The sequence below is a fragment of the Monopterus albus genome, unplaced genomic scaffold (assembly GCF_001952655.1).
Source record: "Monopterus albus unplaced genomic scaffold, M_albus_1.0 scaffold211.1, whole genome shotgun sequence".
Lineage (NCBI taxonomy): Eukaryota > Metazoa > Chordata > Actinopteri > Synbranchiformes > Synbranchidae > Monopterus > Monopterus albus.
Genome location: NW_018128091.1, coordinates 597,680 through 619,217, shown reverse-complemented (window position 1 = coordinate 619,217; position 21,538 = coordinate 597,680). Strand labels below are relative to the sequence as shown.

The window sequence follows — 21,538 nt, the reverse complement described above, 5'->3', positions numbered from 1 at the left end:
GGCCTCCTCCATACCAGGCTGCAACCGCACAGACTCAGTGATCAGGTGAGATGAATTTAAGGAAGCAGATGCTGTGACTGAATACTTGGCGAGCTGCAGGCTGGACACATTTCTATTGCCAAACAGTGTTGGAGCTGTCAGCATGAAAATGGACCTGGCATTTTCTGTTGATGTTAAAAAATCTTGACTTGACTAGATTTTCTAGTGCACCAGAGTTTAAAATGACTATAATATATCCGCTGGGTGGTCAAAGTGGGTGTGGATCAATAAAAATTATTGAGCGCTTACTTCACAAGGGGCTGGGATTTCTGCCTTTCAAAACTCATTTTCAGCCAGCAGTTTCTGTAAGGGCACAAATCTTTATTCATATTGTGACAGCCTCTCTTGCTGCTGTTCATTGTGTTCTCTTGCTGCTGCTTGTGGGATTACAGATTGTTATGTTTCACAATGGATTTCTCCCTGTGAGACTGTTGAGCATCAGTACAAAGTGTTGTCTCTAGGAATAAACCAACAGATATTAAAATGGACTCAGGGATGAAAAGTCTGTCTCTTCTTGCTGTTATCACCACAAATGGGATTCATTTTTACAACAATTAATTCTGGAGCCTGACAATATGCGACTGTTGGCTGCCTCACTGGAAGCTTCTGTGTTTGAAGAGAGTCGTGTGTGTGTGCGCGCGCGCGCGCGCAGATAATCACAGTGACGACAATAGGCAGTCACAGCAACCAGTGATATTGTCTGCTGAAGGTCACTGAGCCGCTGTTTGCTAGATTGTTTATTATGTAGACGTGTGTGTGTGTGTGTGTGTGTTTGTGAAGGGGATGACAGCAGTGACACAGGATTGCAGAGACGATTGGCTGATGGCATTGGGTTTCCTAATAGAGAGCGGTCAACCCCGACTCTGTAAATGTCAGCATGGTTTTGTTTTCTGTAAACAATGTGAAACTGTGGTGTCCTCGACCTGGGGGGTGGAACCACGAGCTGCTTTAAGCCCTCTGTCTCTCTGTCCTTTTATATATTGTGTCTGTGTCTGTGTGTGTGTGTGTGTGTGTGTGTGTGGTGGATTTGATCTTGTGACGCCCGCTCTTTCTCACACACACACACACACACACACACACACACACACACACACACACACACAGAGAGAGAGAACAGCAAAATGATGACTTTGTGTTAAAGTTTGATCATTTGGTTGTAGAGCAGGTGATGTGACTTGAAATCAGTATCACAATTAACTGTTTGTGTTGGGTAAATAAAACCGTTGTATTAATGACACCTGTGTACAAGTGTGGTTGTCACGAGGCACCTTTGTTTAAATCTTCACTTTTTCTGTTGTCTTGACTAAAGAGCAACAGCCAACACGACTTAATTGATTTGTTAATTCACACCTGTGCTCTCAGCTGCTATTGTACCTCCACCTCAGAATTGATTCACCAAAGACTGATTACTGCGCACGCATTGGTGTATAAACAACATACATGGTACGATACAGTAATGACCAAGTGCAGTGAGAAAAGAGAAGCCTGGTCCGAGTCCTGCTGTCAGTGAATCTCATTTTCTAGTCTCAGTGGTTTTTTATCTTATTTTAATGGGTTTGTAATGTGTATAGTAGGTGGGTGGATGGAGGTTGGTTTGTTTTTATGTAAATGTTAAAAAATATAAGTAAAATTAGCAACAAAAAAGAACATGAAAGAAAAACTAGTTTTCAGTAGTGAACCTTTTTGTATAATGTACCACAGCATGTCTTTGCATTCGAGGTGATCCCTGTGGATGTACTTAATAAACTATAAACTGAGCTTTACTCTGCAGCCTTTGTGTCCACTCTAATGTTGAAACCACAGTGCTCATTCTTTGAATAGGGCTCCAGCTTCTCACTATACTGTCCCTCTGCTGAGCTTCTCATTTTGTCATGACCTCATTTATCATTGAGTTCTTTTCAGTCTGAATTTCTTCCTTTTGACCTTCTCTTCTTAACTGCTGGTCCCCCTGTTGTCTTTTGGTTTATCTTTTTGCCCAACCTTTCATTTTTTTCTGCTTCTCTCTGTCAGCTCATCCTCCTGTTCTCATGTTGTCTCTGTATTTTATTTAATATTTTATTTGGATAGAGACTAGCATGAACCAGTGCCACATACCACAGCATAGCCTAAGATAATTTGCAGTATCCATCCCCAGAGGGGTCTTTAAAATGCATAAAATGGAAATGAAACAACATCAAACATGATACAATACACATATTTTACCATAACAACACCAGAGCATCCATGATGACGTCAATGACTACATTAACTTTAAAGCCAACTGCTCTCGCTGTTCTGTCCCAGGTTGCTGTCAGCCGTGCTGCGGACGTCAGAGGTGGAGTCCAGGGCAACCCGAGCAAGCCTTACACAGTTGCTGAGTCCCCAGATGGGAAAGGACATTGTGTGGTTCCTCAGACGCTGGGCCAAGACCTACCTGCTGGTGGACGAGAAGCTCTATGAGCAGGTCTGAGGCTCTCTGTGTGTCTTGTGTTTCCCTAGCCCCATATTTGACCTCAGCACTCCAGGCACTGTGTGACTCGGTCAAACTGGCCTCTCAGCACAAACCTTATGGGGAAGATACTTTTTTTTTTTTTTACCTCCTGTGCAGCAGTGGTTTGCATGTTTCAAGGTATTTTTGTGATTGCATGATTGCTATCTGATTGAAATGATAACAGCTTTACCCTGGGTGAAACCGAAGCTCACATCCCGTATTCACACAGACTGTGCCCGGCCTTTCAGAAACAGACCTTCAAACGTGACCAAAGTGTCCACAAAATGAAGGTCCTCTTCGACACACTTCATTTTCTGTTCCTCTTAACGGCCAAGCACTTAGATGTCAGTGAAGGAAAGTGTAATGCAACCAGAGATGGTGCACTTCCACTGGGCATGGACACTGGAGGTTCAGCTCGTGCAGTGAACAAGTGAACAGTGCCAATGTTGGCAGTTCTGTTTCTGAACAACGATATAACAGGAGTGTATGGAGTGCCAGGGTCACACACAGGGCTAACATTCCCCCAAGCTGCCACACCTCTACATAACATTCTGCTGTCTTCTGATTGGATCTTCTGATCAGTTTCTTTTAGACTAATTATAAACACTGGGGTGACTGTGCTTTTATTGTTGTGGCCCCCAGACTGTGGAACAGTCTGCCTATTAATATTAAAGATGCAACCGACCTGTTAGTCTTTGTCTTTTCTTCTCTTTGCCCTTTGTATGCTTATGTCTTATGTATGCTGTATTGTCTGTGTTATTTTCGGAAGGTGTGAAGTACTTTGGTCACCAAGCTGTTGTTTTTAAAAGTGCTATAGAAATAAGTTTGGTTTGATTTGGTTTGATCATTGTCAGCAGGCACCATTTCTTTAACCCATCCTAGCCGTTAGCCTGATGTTTTGCTTCTGTCCATCCAATCTTTTTCCTGTCTCTCCTCAGATCAGCATCCCCCTGAGCACAGCATTTGGTGCAGACACAGAGGGGGCCCAGTGGATTGTGGGATATCTTTTGGAGAAGGTGATCAACAACCTGTCAGTGTGGAGCTCAGAGACTGAGCTAGCTAATGACACTGTGGAGCTGCTGGTGACACTGGTGGAAAAGAGGGAGAGGTGAGGACTGAGGTGCAACAGTTCGACATTTGGCAGCTATTCTGATAAGACAAAACAAAACGTCTCCTTGGGCTTTATAAAATTGTCATTGTTCAGTTTTCTGACTGAAGCAAAAGGTGATGTAGTTTAATTGATAAAATAATCAACAAATTTATCAGCAATGGCAATAATCATTAGTTGTATTTTTGTACTTTTCCCATAATGCACCAGTAACATTTAATTGTTTCTCCTTAATCTCCTGTTTGATATGAGATAGAGGACTTTATAAATGTCATTGTTTTGTTAACCTGCTTAATAATCATCTTGTTTCTACTGTTTAAAGTGTCACATTTTCATTAACTAAGAAAAACAGTTTTTAGTAAAATAAAGTGAATTAAATTATGACTTGTTCTCAGAACATTCTGAGAAGCATCTTTGCATTTAGTTAAAAAGGAAACATGCAACTCACCCAAACTTGATTCAGAGTTTTCACAGGACAACAGCGATATGCAGCTTCAGATTAGGGCTGTGTCACAGTTTTGTCAGTTGACTCTGATTTGGCTGTTAATTTTTTTTCTTTTTATATATATATACATACATACTGTACACACACCCACATATACTGTAAATAGCCTAGACTGTCAGAAACTGGCATGAAGTTTCCTGATGGTTTCGACCACATTAACAGAGGAGCTCAGTAAAGTTTTAAAATTCTATTTTTAATAAAAAGTAAAATGTGTGAAACAGGCAGATATTATTGCTTGATATTGATCAGAGGCTCCTGAATCGAATCGAATTGAAATCGCACCGTGGCATATTTTTAAGTATCGGCACATGTCAGGTTGCTGGCAGAGAGAATCAATATAGAATTGTATCATGATGAGACTGGCGATTTACACCCCTAATTAACATCAGTAATCAAATTCAAAAGAGTGACAGGAAATTTAAAAATCAATGAAAGACAGCTGCATATGATACAAGATTTAAATTGCCACCTTTTATATTGATGAAATCTAATGTGGGGCTGCCATATGGATTTGTCAGAATAATGAGACCGGGTGTACACTTGTATTTCTGTTGAAACTATGCTCTTATAGGCAGTTTGTTCTTCTGAGACATGGTTATAGCCTGGTTTACCAACACTGTAAGTCTGAGCTCCCGTTAGTTACCCACAGCGCATGTTGTTACTGTGTGTTTGATGCATGGACGGATGCTTTTCACACAAACATAAAAGAAACAGCTGTGCACTAAGACATCCATGCATCAGACAGTGTCACAGTTGAAGTGGGCATCATACCCCCCAACCACCACCTACACTCTATTGTAATGTACTCTGGATGACAAAAATAAAATATGATGAAATAAAAAGAAAGGTTTGACTAGAAGACTCGGTCAACTGACGGTTCGACCAGTCGACTTTCAGGGTGCAGCTCTACATACAATGAGATTTTTTTTTTTTAATTAGTCATTACTAAGGGCTGATACTATTGTTCTGACATCTTTTTGGGTAGGACCATTGGATACTGAGTTGCATCAAATACTACCATACCATAGAGACATCACAGACACTCTCCTCCTTTCCTCTCATTTCAGGGCCAACATCGTGGTGCAGTGTGAGAGCTGGTGGAGCCTGGCAAAGCAGTTTGCCAGCCGCAGTCCACCTCTCCACCTGCTGTCCAGCTCCGTGCAGAGATCTCTGATGAAGGCTCTTGTCCTTGGGGGCTTCGCACACATGGACTCTGACACCAAACAGCAGTACTGGGCCGAGGTAACGTATAGGTGTATGATAAAGAATAACAGCTAAAATGATAAGTTGATTAGTCAAGTATATGTGGTTGAATGTTGAATGTTGAAGTCATTTACCAAGAAAAGATACCAAACTCTTTTTTAATATGAGAATTTGGTGCTTTTCTGAATGTGCATAATATATTTGGGTTGGGAGTTTGTACATGTTTGACCTATTATTGCCAAGGTAATTACAAAAAAGTTCAGTTTATCACTAATAAAATACCCTATAACAGGACCATAATAGGTAAATAATAAACACAGTGGTTATGTAAAAACAATGTATTTCTGTTCTCTAGATTAAAATGTTTCTAATACGTTATAATATGTGCCACCAAAAATAGATTCTAAAAAATAAATTAAAACAACTGACACTGTGCGGTTAACTCTGAGCTCAGGAACAGCCACACCTACTCAGTAGCTGTGAAGCATGACAAACATAAGGCCTGTGAATGTACATGACATGTTAAATTATATAAATAGAGCCAAAGAATTACAAAAACAAAAAAATCTGGTTTTCCAGTAGCTGTTAAAAATATTATTTTGTCTTCTTTTTGAGTTTTTGTTAGTTTTACAGTCAGGTTAGCCAAACTAAAAGAAAACATCACTACAGGAAAATTATTACACCCATCACAGTACACTAACCACAACCATCGTCCCCCTTCCCAAGAAGAGCCCGGTCACCTGCCTGAACGACTACAGGCCAGTGGCACTCACCCCAATTATTGGAAAGTGTTTTGAGAGAGTGGTGCTGGCCCACATTCAGAGCAGTATACCAGACACCCTGGACCCCCTGCAGTATGCCTACCGGCCCAACAGGGCCACCTCAGACGCCATCGCAACTGCACTCCACTATTCCTTTTCTCACCTTTCAAACACTAGCACCCCACAGGGATGTGTCCTCAGTCCTATCCTCTACACCCTGTTCACCCACGACTGTGTCGCCTCCCACAAAGACAACATCATCCTGAAGTTTGTGGACAACACCGCAGTGATAGGTATCATCACTGGCAGGGACGAAGCAGCCTACAGGAGGGAGGGGGCCAGTCTGGTGGCTTGGTGCAAGGACAATAATCTCAGCCTCAACACAGACAAGACGAAGGAGATGATGGTGGACATGAGGAAGGAAAGGAGATCTCATCAGCCAGTGTTCATCCGGGGGCTCGAGGTGGAGAGGGTGAGCAGCTTCAAATACCTGGGCGTCCACATCAGTGAGGGCCTCACTTGGACACTTAACACCACACAGCTGGTCAAGAAGGTCCAACGGCGACTGTACTTCCTGAGGAGGCTGAGGAGGTTTGGCATGTCGCCTAGGATCCTCAGCAACTTCTACAGCTGCATCATTGAGAGCATCTTGACCAGCTGCATCACTGTCTGGTATGGCACCACTACTGCTATGGACCGCAAGCGCCTGCAGAGAGTGGTAAAGACTGTGGAGAAGATCACCAGGACTCCACTGCCCTCTCTGCAGAGCATTTACCACCGCAGGGTGCGTAGGAAAGCTGCCTCTATCCGCACCCAACCCCAGCATGGACTGTTCACACCTCCACCCTCTGGCCGGAGGTTCAGAAGTGTGAAATGTAGGACCTCTAGACTGAAAAACTCAGACTCCTAAACAGCTGACAGGAGTTTACAATCAGGAACTACCTCATGTAATTCCACCTGTACTGTTGCATTCTCAGTTTGCACATGCACAATTGCACAGTCATTGCTAACTGTTGCACATTCAGCTTCTGATGTAGCATACATTATCTTTTTATATTCTTATTATATTTCTTTTCACTTGCTGTTTTTAAAGTCCTTTATATTGTGTTACTATTTATCTACTTTTATATTTTACTTGTGTTGTTTGACACTGTGGACAGAAAAGGAAGAGTTTCATTGTACAGGGAAACATGTTTCCTTACTGTGCCAATGCGAAATAAACGCTTTGACTTTATCCAATTAAAGTCGATAGACGATGTTGATGTGGCTTGTTTACAGCCTGTCTCGTGTTTCTCACTCTCTTTCCTGCAGCATTAGTGCAGTCTTCACCTGGTTCACGTCTGGTGCGAAATAAAAGCACAGTAATAACTGTTAAGTTCACCAAAGTCATGAGCTTTGTCTTTTAAAAATAAGCACAAAAACTTGTTGGTCCTGTTCTGCGTTATAGAGCTCTGCACACTCCAGTCAGCTCGGGGGATTAGGATTGATGGATGCAGTTGATAATATTCCCCTGTCGAGTCTTTCTCCTGTGTGTATAATTTGATCCTTGTTATGATCCTGGAGGCCTTTGTCTTAATATGCTGCTGGCAGTAAATGGGGTTGCAAAGCCACAATGATTCCAGAGTAATTATGGAGGGTGTGTGAGTGAGACTGCAGCTGCTGCTACAGCTGCTCTGTGGATGACGTGGGTGGAGGTGGAGGAGGAAAGATGGGCCTAACAACTGATCCAACCTTTCTTTGTTGCATCTCTGCATCAATGCCTTTTCTTTACAAGCACCTAGAAATCACTTTTATCCCATTAACTCAAGCTTGAAACAAAACTAAGGTCAGATTATAAAGCAGTACGAGAGTCTTGAACTCACTGCGTGTTCATCAGAGTTAGAAGCTTTTATACAGTAGCTGCAGCTCCGCACAGGGGCTCCTTCTGATTTTAAAATATATAAAGAAGTGTTTCAATAGGTAAGCTAGAGTGTCACACAAATTGACACAAGTGAACACCAAGATATTACGTAGTCAAAGCAACAAAAGATGTTAAAATACCCTGAGAGAGAGAGAGAGAGAGAGACGCATGGTGTCTGTGTGGTATCTGTCCATCCAGGTGCTTCACCCTCTGCAGCAGCGTTTCCTCAACCTCATCAACCAGGAGAACTTTGCCCAGATCAGCCAGGAGGAAGCTGTCAAACAGGAAATTGTCGCAACGTTGGAGGCACTGTGCGGCATTGCTGAGGCAACGCAGATCGACAACGTGGCCTCACTCTTCTCTTTCCTCATCGACTTCCTGTCCAGCTGCATCGGCCTCATGGAGGTAAGACCAGAGAGGAAAAGTAGTCTGTGTTTATGTTCCCCTGTAGCTTAGAATACGGCAGCAGCTGCTGTCGATCCACTAGTGAAAGAGATGAACACACGGGTTGGAAGGCTACAGGGCACACAGGACAGTGCCGAGGAATAAGTGTGATGGTAGAGGCCTTAAAGTGTTCATCAGCTGTATATGATGTAGAATCTGATCCTCGACTTGTGTTCTCATGGCTCAGGTCTACAGCAGCACGCCTGAGACGATCAACCTCATCATTGAGGTGTTTGTGGAAGTGGCTCACAAACAGATCTGCTACCTGGGAGAGGTGAGCAACAGCAAAATGTTTTTCTGTTCTGTTCACACAACACATCAGTATATACAAGATGCAAAAACAACCATGTGCTGTTCTGCCCTTGCACAGTGGTGGTTCTCAGAGGTTTTGTCAGTAGTTTGGAGTAAATTATCTTTACTTCTCATCGGTGACAGTTTGATTTTTTTTCTGTGTGTAGGCATTGAACTAAAAATGATCTGAATTTTTTGTGGTTTAAGATAATGACTCGGTGTTAATCTGGGATTGACGGTCTAAACCTTTGCTTAACAATAAAGTCACCATTTTTTCAAGTTACTACTTTTTTTTAGTCATTTGATGCAGAGATGCATCAGCCTTCTTTTACATCATCTTTTTGGGGACAAACCGTGTTTTGTCCGTTGTGGAAGAGCTTTATCACAGGCTCCTGGAAAATAGAATGTGGAATTGTGTCACTTTTTTGTTCCGATTGTTTTGTTATGAAGCAGTGTTTCACACAGTGCAGCGGTTTGTTTCCCTGATGTGGTTTTAATCGTTTCTGAAGACAACAGAGGTCTGTGGTACAGACAAACAAGCTGATCTAGAACTGACAGTCTCTGTGTATGGGGTGTTGAAAATGCTATTAATATAGAAAATGCCCGACCGTATCCTTTAAACAGACCAGAAAAGCCTGATATGAGGCAGTTACACTCAGCAAAGGAAAGTCATAAAACAGTTGTGGTATCTGGGCTTTAGGTCCATGACTATGTGAAATGCTGAGTGGATCTACTTTCTCTCGTCTCCTTGTTCAGACCAAGTCCATGGAGCTATACGAAGCGTGTCTGACGCTGCTGCAGGTCTACTCCAAAAACAACCAAAGCAGGAAGCGAAGCGATGCCATGGCTGAGGAGGATCAGTACCAGGACCTACTTCTCATCATGGAGTTGCTCACCAACCTGCTCTCCAAAGAGTTCATTGACTTCAGCGACACCGGTGGGCTGGCTCCATGTTTTGTGCCTTTAAATCTCAATAAAGAGAGAAAACTCCACAACTGATGAGAGTAAAAGACTTTTCCTAATCTCTTCTTCGAACTTCTGTGTGTTCTAGACGAGGTGTTTCGGAACCAAGACCAGGGAACTCCAGCCTCCGGTCGGACTGTATCAGCCGCAGATGTGGTGCTCTATGGTGTCAATATCGTTCTTCCACTCATGTCTCAGGACCTACTCAAGGTAAAACAACATAGATTGGGTTCACTGAGCATTAAAAACTGTGACCGTTTGGACAATATAATCTGTTTGGATGACTGATCCTGTGCTCGTCCATTCCACAGTTCCCGTCTCTGTGTAACCAGTACTACAAGCTCATCACCTTCATCTGTGAGATCTTTCCAGAAAAGATCCCCCAGCTGCCTGAAGACCTGTTCAAGAGCCTCATGTTCTCCCTGGAGCTGGGAATGACCTCGTATCCTTCTACTGTCTGTGCTGAGTGTGCAGATTCAGCTTTAACACAAACTCCGGGCTCCAAACCGATAGCATCCAGTGCGCACCCCGATTTTCATCGTCTCTGATCATCATCTGATCTTTGTTAAGAGAAAGGGTTTGGTAGAACAACACACCCATATTCCCCACAGTAAGCTACTGAAAAGTTCTTGGATCCGTACTGCACTTGTATCAAGAAGGAAGTTGACTCTATACCCAGCCCTTTCAGACCCTCTTCCTAAGGCACAAGTCAGTCAACATTGACAGAAATCTCACATTACGTTTAGGCTGGTTTGAGACAAGATGAGTCTTTTGCAAATACTCCCAGCTGGACAGATTGGAGGTATATAGCACCAAAAACTGTCATCTAAGATGAAATGTCTAAATTGAGGACAAGCTGCTATAAGCTCTGTTTTATGTACAAAGCTCCTTCCGGCTCTTTTAAACCAGGAACTCACAAAAAGACGAAGTAGACCACTGTAGATTTTATCAAAAATAACCGTACTGGTTTATTCAGAGGATCACAGGTAAAATTAACATTACACGTCCAGATCTCTTCCACCACCAACCTGCGCGCAGGCAGCTTGGCAAGATGAAAGACCCTGGACCAACAAACCTATACAATATTAATCATTTTGGGCTAGCCCCATACTACGCAGGCACGTCAAACCGTGACGTCACCTGATATGCCAGCTTGCAGCTGAACATAACGTTAGTCAAAACATGAGGAAAGTTCAAGGTGTGTGGCTGTTGATTAGTGGTGTGTATCTAAGAACAATTTGACATGACATTACACATTAAGACAAATATTAAGATTAGCATTACAGTTAATACTAACAACTCTTCTTGCCTGCAGCCTTGGCCTCAATGCAGTCTGCAAGCACATGAAATTGAACTGAGCATTTAACAGCCTGAGCTAGACATCCTGTCTCCACTAAACATTTCTAGACAACAAATCTCTGAATATCTATCTAACTAAGAAACAACCTAACACTGCCTTCACTGTGAAGGACTTCTGGTTTCCTCTCAGTGCAGGGCTGTAAGCCAGCAGAGAAGAGAATCACATCCTGATGTTAATTTGCAATTTGCTCCTTAATGCCTGTTTCTAGGATGAGCTCAGAGATCAGCCAGCTGTGTTTGGAGGCTCTGTCTCCTCTGGCTGAACAGTGCGCTAAAAACCAGGAGAAGGACACGCCTCTCTTCATCGCCACCCGTCACTTCCTCAAGGTATTCCTCATTTTACTGTGATAAAACATCTGAATGTCACGCTAAATGTTGCAGAAACAATATATACAGAGTGTCCGTTTTACACTGCTGTTCAAATCACAAAAAGCACATGAGATGTGTTGGACTGTTACCTTTGTACACAGACAGGCTGCTTCCCTGTTTCGGGTCTCTGTGCTAAGCTGAGCTATGTTTGATGGTTGTAATGGTGGTGCTCTCTAATGGCTGGAAATAAGCCTGTTTACCTAAACTGTTTTTAAGAGATGGATTAAAAGGCTGGAAAGGAACCAGAGAGGCAGTGAGCGAAACATCAAGAGTTGTGTTAATGCTGTGTTTGGCTGAACAGTGTGTGTGCACTTTCTGCTTTAATATTGTTTCTGTCTTCACACCTTGGTCTTCGTCCTCTGTGTCTACAGCTGGTGTTTGACATGCTGGTCCTACAAAAACACAACACAGAGATGACAGTGGCAGCAGGAGAAGCTCTTTACACCCTCGTGTGCCTGCACCAGGTAAGTAACTAATGTATACGTGTCGCTGTAGCGCCAGGATTCTGCTATGAGTCAATCTGTTAATACTAACAACAAAACATGACGTCAGTGCTAATTAAAAAATAACAATCATATGACTAAGACTTTCTGCTTGTAGAAAGATGTATAGAGCTAAAAGTGATGATGGAAGTGGTTCTGAAGGTGTCCAGTCTGAGTTTCTGTGCAGCTTTATGAAATGAGCAGAGGCCGTTGATCAAGTGGTCTTCAGGTCAAATATAGAATGACCTCAGGCTGACACCCACAGTCTTACTCAGCCGCAGAAACGTTTTATGCCGGTTGTTGTTTAACTGTCTGTGTGGAAGCTCGGGGCCTCTGTCTGCCGCTGTCCACCTCAGTAACTCCAGTGATGACACATTTCCTAGCAGTAAAGATGCTCTTCTATGTGTAGTTTGTTAGATCAGCCCAGTATACCGTAACATGACATGGTCACTGGAGAATCAGAACCCTTCACTTTTTGTACACTTTGTGTTGCAGATTTTACTCTGAATGAATGAAGTTTCCATTTTTTCCAATCTATCCACACTCAGGGACTCGTAACGGCAAAGTGAAAACGTGGTTTTAGACATTTTGCTAATTTATGAAGTGTTTTACCAGAGAACGGTGTCTTCAGTTTATTTGGTCAGTTTGAAATATTCCAGGGAGAAACTGTAGAGACAGAAGCAGCCACAGTGCAGCTACAGGCGACAGCCTTGCAACACTCCTCAAGCACGTCGCCAAGGCGAGCAGCTCGCTGTTTAGTGCAGCAGTGTACCATTGACCAGGACGACTCAGTGTGACTGCACCTGTTAAAACAGTGGCACAGTTGCATAGTTTGGCTGCCATTTATACACAGTCAGAATTTAAAATCAATTGAAAGAATCTGTTTAAATTCTGTAGGCTAATGTGTCATCAATTTTTAAACTGCCAAATATTGATATCAGTATCAGCCTCCGAAGTGCAGTGTAGGTTAGGTTACCATGTACTGAGCTGGATATTTTACAGCACAAAAAGAAGCTTGACTTCTCAGACGTGTCACTTGTCAGTCGCCCACTGAATCAGTCCATCTCCAGCTGCACACTTTGCTTTATTTGAATACGGTGTGATGGTCTGTTGCTCCCCTCTGTCAGGCAGAGTACTCGGAGCTGGTGGAGACTCTGCTCTCCTCTCAGAGAGACCCCGTCACCTATCAGCGTCTAGCCGATGCCTTCAACAAGCTGACGGCCAGCAGTACGCCGCCCACCATGGACCGAAAACAGAAGGTCGCCTTCCTCAAGAGCCTGGAGGAGTTTGTGGCCAATGTGGGCGGCCTGCTCTGCATGAAATAACCACTGGAAAGTGACTCCGCCTTGCAAAGCAAACAGGCAAAGACCTCTACCTGCCCCGCTTAAGAATGATGGGTCAGAGAGACAGCTCAAAGCCTCAGAGGACCTCTCTATCTCTCCACCTGCTGCGGGGAAACCGGCTCATGCCTAAATGTTTTCACCTCCTTGGATTTCTTTTTTGTTTTTCTCCCCAACTGTTACAACCCCCACCCCGCCCCGCCAATTTGGCGTGATTGATTGATTTGATGAAGATGGAAACGAGGTAGCCATGGAGACTGGATTGCAGTGCACACAGACTCAGTCGGAGGATCCCGTCAGACTGACGTGACTGAACACTGACCCTCATGATGACAAGAGGTGGAGCAGCAGCTGATGTGGATTGGGACGCCCTCCCCCACCCCATGTGCCTGGAGGCTGCTGGAGCTCTTGCAACGTGCATCGAGGGTAACACTTGTCATTGAACAGTGAAGGAGTTGGTTGTTTTTCCAGTGAAAGTATTAGAGGGGCCATTTTGTTGCAAGAATGCCACAGTGACCACCTCTCCATTAATGCACACACACAGGTTCCACTCTGATAGACACACACACACGCACACACACATTGCCCCGATCCTCCCCAGAGTGCCTTTGTTTTGTTGATTGTTCTGTGTGTGCATGCATGTCATGCATCAGCTGATGACAAACTGTGCCTGCCATTCACCAAAAACACAGTGGATGCACATGCGCGCACACACACACACACACACACACACACACACACACACACACACACATATGTGTATATGTGAAACGTTGTCATGACAACACTGGTATGGACATCCTGGCTGTCTCTGGGCTTTCTGACCCACACAGCACAGGAGGGCATTTGGTTGTTGGCAATGAGAGAAAACCAAAATCCTAGTTTCACTAAAAGGTGTATATATAAAGTAAATATGTGTATATGTAATGTTTTCAAACCAGACACCAGGAGAAATGTACAAAGACTAAAAAAAACAAACAAAGGCTGCAATGTTTTTATGTGCCAGTAGATGGCAGGAAGAGGTCTGAGTTCAACAGTGTGAATTCAGGAAGCAGCTTCCTCTGTGTTGACCCTTCCTGCAGTTTGATATGTCTTCTCAGTTTGGATTGTAGTGTTCTGTCACAACCCCCTGCCTCCTGACAGATCGGGCCTCTAAAGTTTAGTAGATTAAATTGAGTATTTTTTTACAGCAGCACATCCACTGTATCGCTCTTCACCACACACTGGATTGAAGCAGAGACTGCTGAAGGACAGCAATTACAAACCAAATACAAAGGAGCAGAGCCACCTGCTGAAGCACTCTGTTGGAGTTCAGAGCATTATCCTGGTTAGAATGGCTGTTTTGTTAATGACATGTAAAAGTGTACATAAACTTATTGTATAACATGTTTGAGCGTCTCTCGTCTTCTTTACTTGTCTCTGATGTCTTTTATCTTCTGTAGTAATAAATGAAGTGAATGGTTTTACTTTGGATCACAGAATTAGTTCAGCAGCTATTCACTGAGATATAATTACTGTGGATTTTAGAAGTGAAACATTTATCTGGACTGAAGAACTGAGTCGCTGCTCAAAGGAACAATCACTTCTGTCTGCTGAGTACTGGCAGCATGTGTGGAGGTATTTCCATTGCCCCAGGTCTGATCAGGTATTTAATGATAGTGACACTGTTTTCTGCACAGCACACTGAACCAGGGTGATTTGTAAAAGCCCAGTACTGAGCCAAAATTATTTTAATTCACTTGCTAGACAGAAGGCAACAGTAGCCAGGTGGCCTGTCCTGCAGTTTAATGTGTCAGAGGTTGGTATATGCACTTTACCAATTTAAAGGATAAGACCGGTCGTTTTCTTTCGTTAACAGTATTTTAGCACTCCCCATACAGAGACTACAACCAACAATGATTTGCCTCTACTCACAATTGTCTGTTAGTCGTGGATTAGTTTATTCGTCAAGATGACTTATTGCTTCAGTATTTTATTTCATGTTGTAAATTTAGTTCAGAGAGATGTAAGTTGGTTTTCAAAACCAATTAGAAACACATCAGTGAAACAACACAACGATATATTTCATTATAAAAAAACAAAACCCTGGTACTTGTTTGGAATATGCAGCTCATTCTCATTCATGGGCCCTTGGCTCCTAATTCAGATCCTGTAAAAAGTTACAGCCCTTTGGAGCCTTTATTATCAAAATATCAGGGTCTGGTGTTTTGTAATGGGGAAACGTCGCCCAGTGCAGCGTTGTGTTTCTCTGATGTGTATTTAATTGTTTTTGAGCAACAATGGAGGTCTGTGGTCCAGGGAAATAAAATCCAGTAGTGACAGACATTGGTCTCTGTGTGGGGACTGTTGCATATATCCTTTAACACTCAGATGTTAGTCGCACTCAATTAACTCTGATTAAAGAAAAAACTAATCTGGATATGTGGCTGTGAAATATTTAAAATTTAACAGGTAAAACATATTTGTCCACAAATTTAAGACTGAAATTAGATAAAATATTTAACCATCAACATCTGTTGATAAAATTAACTTGAGAACCAGGTTTCACTTGATTTGCCTCTGATGTTTGAGTACCTGAAAACTTGATGCTACTATATTGTACCTCAGCCAAAACCCTGCAAAAGAATTAGTTTAAATCTCACTCCTTCATTGTTTGTATCCAATTTAAACTAAATTCAAAGAGGTTTTCCTACAGATGAAATATAAGCATGTATTGGTCCACTGCTGAGTTTTGTTTTGCCGTTTGTTTGCTAAATAAACATTTAAACACATAAACCAGTTATAAATTACAGGTAGTTAAGTGTCAGACAAAGGATTTATAGCGGGTACCATATTTTGCCTTTTGGTTTGTGGAGTTAAAGTTGGATCTCCACTTATTGACTATTAAAATCTGTTAAAGACCAGGAATGCTAAACCTTGTAAATGGACTGCACAATAAGTCTTCCTGAGTTAAATATAAAGTAGAAAGGACACAAAGTAGAGAAAAAAATTGTCAGATTTTAATTTTCTTAAAAAACAGATTAAATTCTGTCTTTTTTTTAAATGTTATACTCAATTGCGTATGACATTAAATTAAGAATGCTTCCATTTGATCAGTTCAAGTATTATGAAAATTGTACATTGAAATTAGTCTTATGAAAAGAAAACATTGAAAAAGGAGAGTGACACTAAAAATACAATAGCCTAAATACATACAGTAAATACAATAAGATAAAACAGACCAACTACAAAGGTTTTTAATAATAGTTATGTATACTTGATATATTTTAGTTTATTTTATAAAGTGTTTTTTCAAATATGAATAAAACAACCTATTGGTTTATTAATGGTTTTATGAAATATTGATTTTGTGAATGAAAGATTTTTCATTTAGAATCCTCAAATTGAAGAGCTGTACTTACATCATGGAAAATGATTTAGTTTTAATTATTTGTTTTAAAGGAGACTGAAGAGAAAATGGTTTTTGCCTGCCTTTGATACTTATATCACCCTCCAGTCCAGTAGGGGGCAGCAATGCTATTAAGTTGGCTACCAACCGCACATAAAATCTACGAAAGAAGAAGAAGAACCACCGACTCCACGTCACAATCCCGCGACTTTTCACATGTTCACTGGACGACGGCAACTGAGGTAAGTTCAGTTTTGTGCTCGGTTTGTTTGTATATTTGTGCCAGTGTTGATCAGCGAAAACTTTTTAATTGTGAGGTCACTTGAGTGAAATGAGGTCACTTGTGGTGAATGTGTCTATGATGTTAGATGCCCTGTTTGTCTGTGTATGACGATCTGCTTGGTTTGTCGCTGCTATTCATCTATTCATCAGGCTTTTTCCTGCACAGTTTTCACCCAGTTCTTTATTGCAAAGTCAAGTTATATACATACAACAAGGCAACAAAGTGTACTGTAGCCTAAAATCATAAATCCTGAGGCAAGGCAACATTACTTATATAGCACTTTTCATACACGGGGGCAGTTTAAGGTGCTTTACAGAAGTTAGGAAAACATTAACAACATTACAAAAATAAGCATTAAAGCCCGAATAAAATCCGTTGTGGAGATAAAACATCGGTAAAATGAGAGCACATTAAATAAAGGAATAAATAAACACAAAAAGAAATTAATTTAAACAAAGTAAGGAATATGAAACAGTTGAGTAAAGGTTCAATCTTTTCATCGAGTGTGACACCAATCATCTTGTTACATGTAAATTAATTCAACTCTTGGAATTTTGGATTTAGCCAGTCTGGTAAGTCTTCTAGGTTTGAAGTATAAGCAGAAGAAGAACAAGTGGTCTGTTGTTTCAGTGTCATTGTTACAGAAAGTGCAACTATTATTATTAAATTATATAAGAAGCTATTGCAGTGTCAATGGCATAGCATATAACTATCTTTAGAAGGAAATAGGTCATGGACATATTTTGTGTTAATTATTATAACTGTGTATTTGTCAAATTTTTGAATATTTATTGGATAGGCCAGGGTCTAATTCTGAAGTTAAACATTGTCAGACGCATTTATTTGGAGGCTTGCTCCCCTTAAAATGAATTCCACTGATCTGGAGAGAAGGGGAGAGTTAGAAAAAAGAATCCTGATCAGCAACATGCAGCTGCAGCAGCTTTTATAACTGTATCAAATGCCTTTTTATTAAGTTCAGTATTATATTTTAACCAAAAGGTTTTCAAAAGAGAGCACATTTCCTGTGTTGTGTTGTCTTGTCTTGTCTAGATACAAAACTGACCAGATGTTCCAGCTTTCATAGTACAGATACTTGTTTCTGTGGGTAATACATCTCTTATTCTCTTGTAAAAGGACCTGCTGATGGAAAAAGTGAATGTTTGGATGGGAGTCTTGAAATTCATGCGCTACCTAGTGATACAGTGCCTTGCGAAAGTATTCGGCCCCCTTGAACTTTGCGACCTTTTGCCACATTTCAGGCTTCAAACATAAAGATATAAAACTGTAATTTTTTGTGAAGAATCAACAACAAGTGGGACACAATCATGAAGTGGAACGAAATTTATTGGATATTTCAAACGTTTTTAACAAATAAAAAACTGAAAAACTGGGCGTGCAAAATTATTCAGCCCCCTTAAGTTAATACTTTGTAGCGCCACCTTTTGCTGCGATTACAGCTGTAAGTCGCTTGGGGTATGTCTCTATCAGTTTTGCACATCAAGAGACTGAAATTTTTGCCCATTCCTCCTGCAAAACAGCTCGAGCTCAGTGAGATTGGATGGAGAGCGTTTGTGAACAGCAGTTTTCAGTTCTTTCCACAGATTCTCGATTGGATTCAGGTGGGGGGGGGGGGGGGGTCTCTTTCTCATGCAGAAAGCTATTTACAGGGAAATGCGATGGATTAGCTGAAGCTCATCAATAGGGAGCGCCTGCTCACCCGGTGCTTTACAGACTGGCCACCAATCGAAGGGAATTTCAATATTTACCTACATCCTCGTTTTGTTAGTTGCAGTTAAGCAAACACGCAATTCGCTAATTCATGTTAGTGGATGAGTGAGACTTGTTTAAGTATTTTCCTTCCACGCTAATGATGATTCATTTGAATGACTTTAGGTGTGAATTTTGACTCACGGGCCATTGAATACAGATAAACAACAGGGTGGTTCGTTTTAACATCTATCCATGAGCCAATTTAACGATCATATTACAATTACATTAACTGGGCAGATAGTTTTGTTCTGACCTATTGTACATATGTTATTTGTCTGTCACACACACACACTCCTGCAAACAGAAGTATATAAAATGTATTCACACACTGTTGGAGTGAGATGAAATACACAAGGATTAAAGGCACCCAACACCACAAAGTCACATCACAAAATGCCAAAACAGTCAAAAGTGCATTCATCAGTCTACATGAATTAAATCGATCGTTTCATGTATTTGTTTTATACAGTGTGGCTCCGATGGCATTAGTACCCCTGCAGAGGCAGATCATGAGGAATTGTTTAGTGTTAGGCTGTACCGGAGATCTTTGAGTTCTGAAAATCATTTTCGAGCTGAGGTTAACAATTGTTTAGGTCCTTTTGATGAAGGAAAGCAAAGCAACAAATTACTGAAAAAGTCTAGTTTGTGTTGGCCGCTACAAAGTATTAACTTAAGGGGGCTGAATAATTTTGCACGGCCAATTTTTCAGTTTTTTATTTGTTAAAAACGTTTGAAATATCCAATAAATTTCGTTCCACTTCATGATTGTGTCCCACTTGTTGTTGATTCTTCACAAAAAATTACAGTTTTATATCTTTATGTTTGAAGCCTGAAATGTGGCAAAAGGTCGCAAAGTTCAAGGGGGCCGAATACTTTCGCAAGGCACTGTATGTAAAGTTATTAAAATGAGCTCCGCCTTGTTGCAGCACCTGCACATTTAAAGTGATGTACACATAATGCTCAAAAAATACATAATATTGTTAAAAATATCATAGAACAGCATTGACAAAATTATACTAAACTGAAAAACTTTGGGGTTTTACACCAAGTGAAGCATCTGAAGAATGATGTTGGCCTCTAGAAAATCTTAACTAAAGAAATATTGACATTTTATAAAGTGAACGATGAATCAATGAAAACAATCATTATCTGCAGCCCTATAATATTAATAACATCTGTTAGTCTGCAGTCGGCCAGGCTGGCACAATGAGTACTTTTACTTTTGATAACTTCTACTATATTTTCTGCTAATTCTTTTGTACTTAAATAAAATTCTGGATGTAGAACCTTTACCACTAACAAAGTATTTCTACTATGACCTAAGTAAATGATCTGACTCTGCAATGAACTGTAATAAATTGTCGTTTATAAAATTCCTCAGCAGCTGGAAGTAACCAGACAAAGTGAATCATATTTCTCCTTTCATGTAGTTTCAGGCATTTTTGCTCCTTCATCCTAAAGGACGGTTGTTCTCCTCGTGTTCGGCCATGAGTGACAGCGACGACGATGTGCCCACACTGTCCGCTCACACCCTGGCCGCCCTGCAGGAGTTTTACAGTGAGAGCAGGACTGACCCGGCTCACATTACGACATCATCGGACCAGTTCGCTGTTGGAGCGCTGGAGGAGGACTGGGTGAGTCTACTGGAGATGGAAAGCTGACTCTTCTGTTCTGTGTTTTATGCAGAAATGAGCATGTATCTCAGTCAATATATAATATCAGAGTTCACAGTGCACTAGAAGCAGGTCATTCATGGTGTCATTTCCTATAGTGGCTTGTGCATCAGGCTCCACTGTAGAGCTGCAGCTATGTTTTCATTATCAGTCAACCTGACAGTTATTTTTGTGATTAGTTATTTTGTTAATAAAATGTTACAAAACAAAATTAAAAAGAAAAAACCTTTATTGTTTCCCGGGGCTTGTTTGATCAGACCGACAGTCCGAGATCATCATCATTTATAACCAAGAAAAGCAGGAAATGTTCAAGTGGGACAAACTGGGACCAGAGAATGTTTATTTTGCAGTATTGTATATTGTAGAAATCTATAGTCCAAGTTGTTTTCAGCTGTAAAGTGTGAGTCCTGGCATCAGACCAATAATCCTCACTTAACGCCTTCACTTCATGTTATTGTCAACTAGTGTGACACGGGTAGGGTTCAAGCATGTAGCAGGAAATCACATGGACAGATTTAATGTTGATAAACTCGTACTGCGTCACTGATCCTGTGTGTTTGTCTGTGCCCTTCCACCAGCGGATGAGCCAGTTCTGGTACAGTGATGAAACAGCCACTCAGTTAGCCGAAGAGGTCGTACGTGAAGCTGGAGAGGGAGGCAGGTAAAACTACACACACACAGATTCATTTCCTGGAGATTTAGCCTAATCCTAATTCCATCCATAACTACGGTTTAACTAAACCCAGTCCTTAACGAAGTGTCAGTCCTAGTTGAGGCACCTGTAAAATTGAAGGTGTTGTGATTTCGGTGAAAGCTTCAGCTCTCTGGTCTCGACACAATGTGTTGGGAACAACGTAAGTGTTAAAGTATCTGCTTCATCAGTGAAATGCTGCTTACGTATCAGTGCAACCATATTAATAAGCTAGTAATAATAACGATGACTCACAAATACAAAACAAGCACTTTTAATTTATGTTGCTGATGTTTATTTTAGGTACATTTACTTGAACAGGATATTTCATGCAGGGCTTTGACTGCTGTGTTGGTACTGTTACTTCAGTGAAGGATGAGTGTTTCTTCCACCACTGGGTTTAATGTTTTTCTTCAGGATAGCATGTGTGAGCGCACCCAGTGTGTACCAGAAGCTGAAGCAGGGTGTGGTGGGCGGGGCAGACCGGGTGTCTGCCGTC

At 41.4% G+C, this 21,538-nt stretch overlaps 2 protein-coding genes across 2 annotated transcripts in view; both read left to right on the top strand.

Moving 5' to 3' along the window:
* The window catches only part of xpo4 (exportin 4), a 61,299-nt gene extending 46,677 nt beyond the window's left edge, over window positions 1–14,622 (top strand). The window contains exons 14-25 of the mRNA XM_020618900.1: window positions 1–45; window positions 2,323–2,482; window positions 3,448–3,617; window positions 5,190–5,364; window positions 8,185–8,391; window positions 8,618–8,704; window positions 9,478–9,658; window positions 9,773–9,894; window positions 9,996–10,126; window positions 11,253–11,370; window positions 11,784–11,876; window positions 13,022–14,622. Coding sequence (XP_020474556.1) covers window positions 1–45; window positions 2,323–2,482; window positions 3,448–3,617; window positions 5,190–5,364; window positions 8,185–8,391; window positions 8,618–8,704; window positions 9,478–9,658; window positions 9,773–9,894; window positions 9,996–10,126; window positions 11,253–11,370; window positions 11,784–11,876; window positions 13,022–13,219 — 1,687 coding nt within the window. The 3' untranslated portion in view covers window positions 13,220–14,622. The remainder of the gene's footprint in view (window positions 46–2,322; window positions 2,483–3,447; window positions 3,618–5,189; window positions 5,365–8,184; window positions 8,392–8,617; window positions 8,705–9,477; window positions 9,659–9,772; window positions 9,895–9,995; window positions 10,127–11,252; window positions 11,371–11,783; window positions 11,877–13,021) is intronic.
* A 2,179-nt stretch (window positions 14,623–16,801) lies between these two features.
* eef1akmt1 (EEF1A lysine methyltransferase 1) overlaps window positions 16,802–21,538 on the top strand; it is an 8,695-nt gene continuing 3,958 nt past the window's right edge. Inside the window, exons 1-4 of the mRNA XM_020618913.1 lie at window positions 16,802–16,864; window positions 20,106–20,309; window positions 20,927–21,009; window positions 21,457–21,537. Of these exons, the coding sequence (XP_020474569.1) occupies window positions 20,163–20,309; window positions 20,927–21,009; window positions 21,457–21,537 (311 nt within the window). The 5' untranslated portion in view covers window positions 16,802–16,864; window positions 20,106–20,162. The remainder of the gene's footprint in view (window positions 16,865–20,105; window positions 20,310–20,926; window positions 21,010–21,456; window position 21,538) is intronic.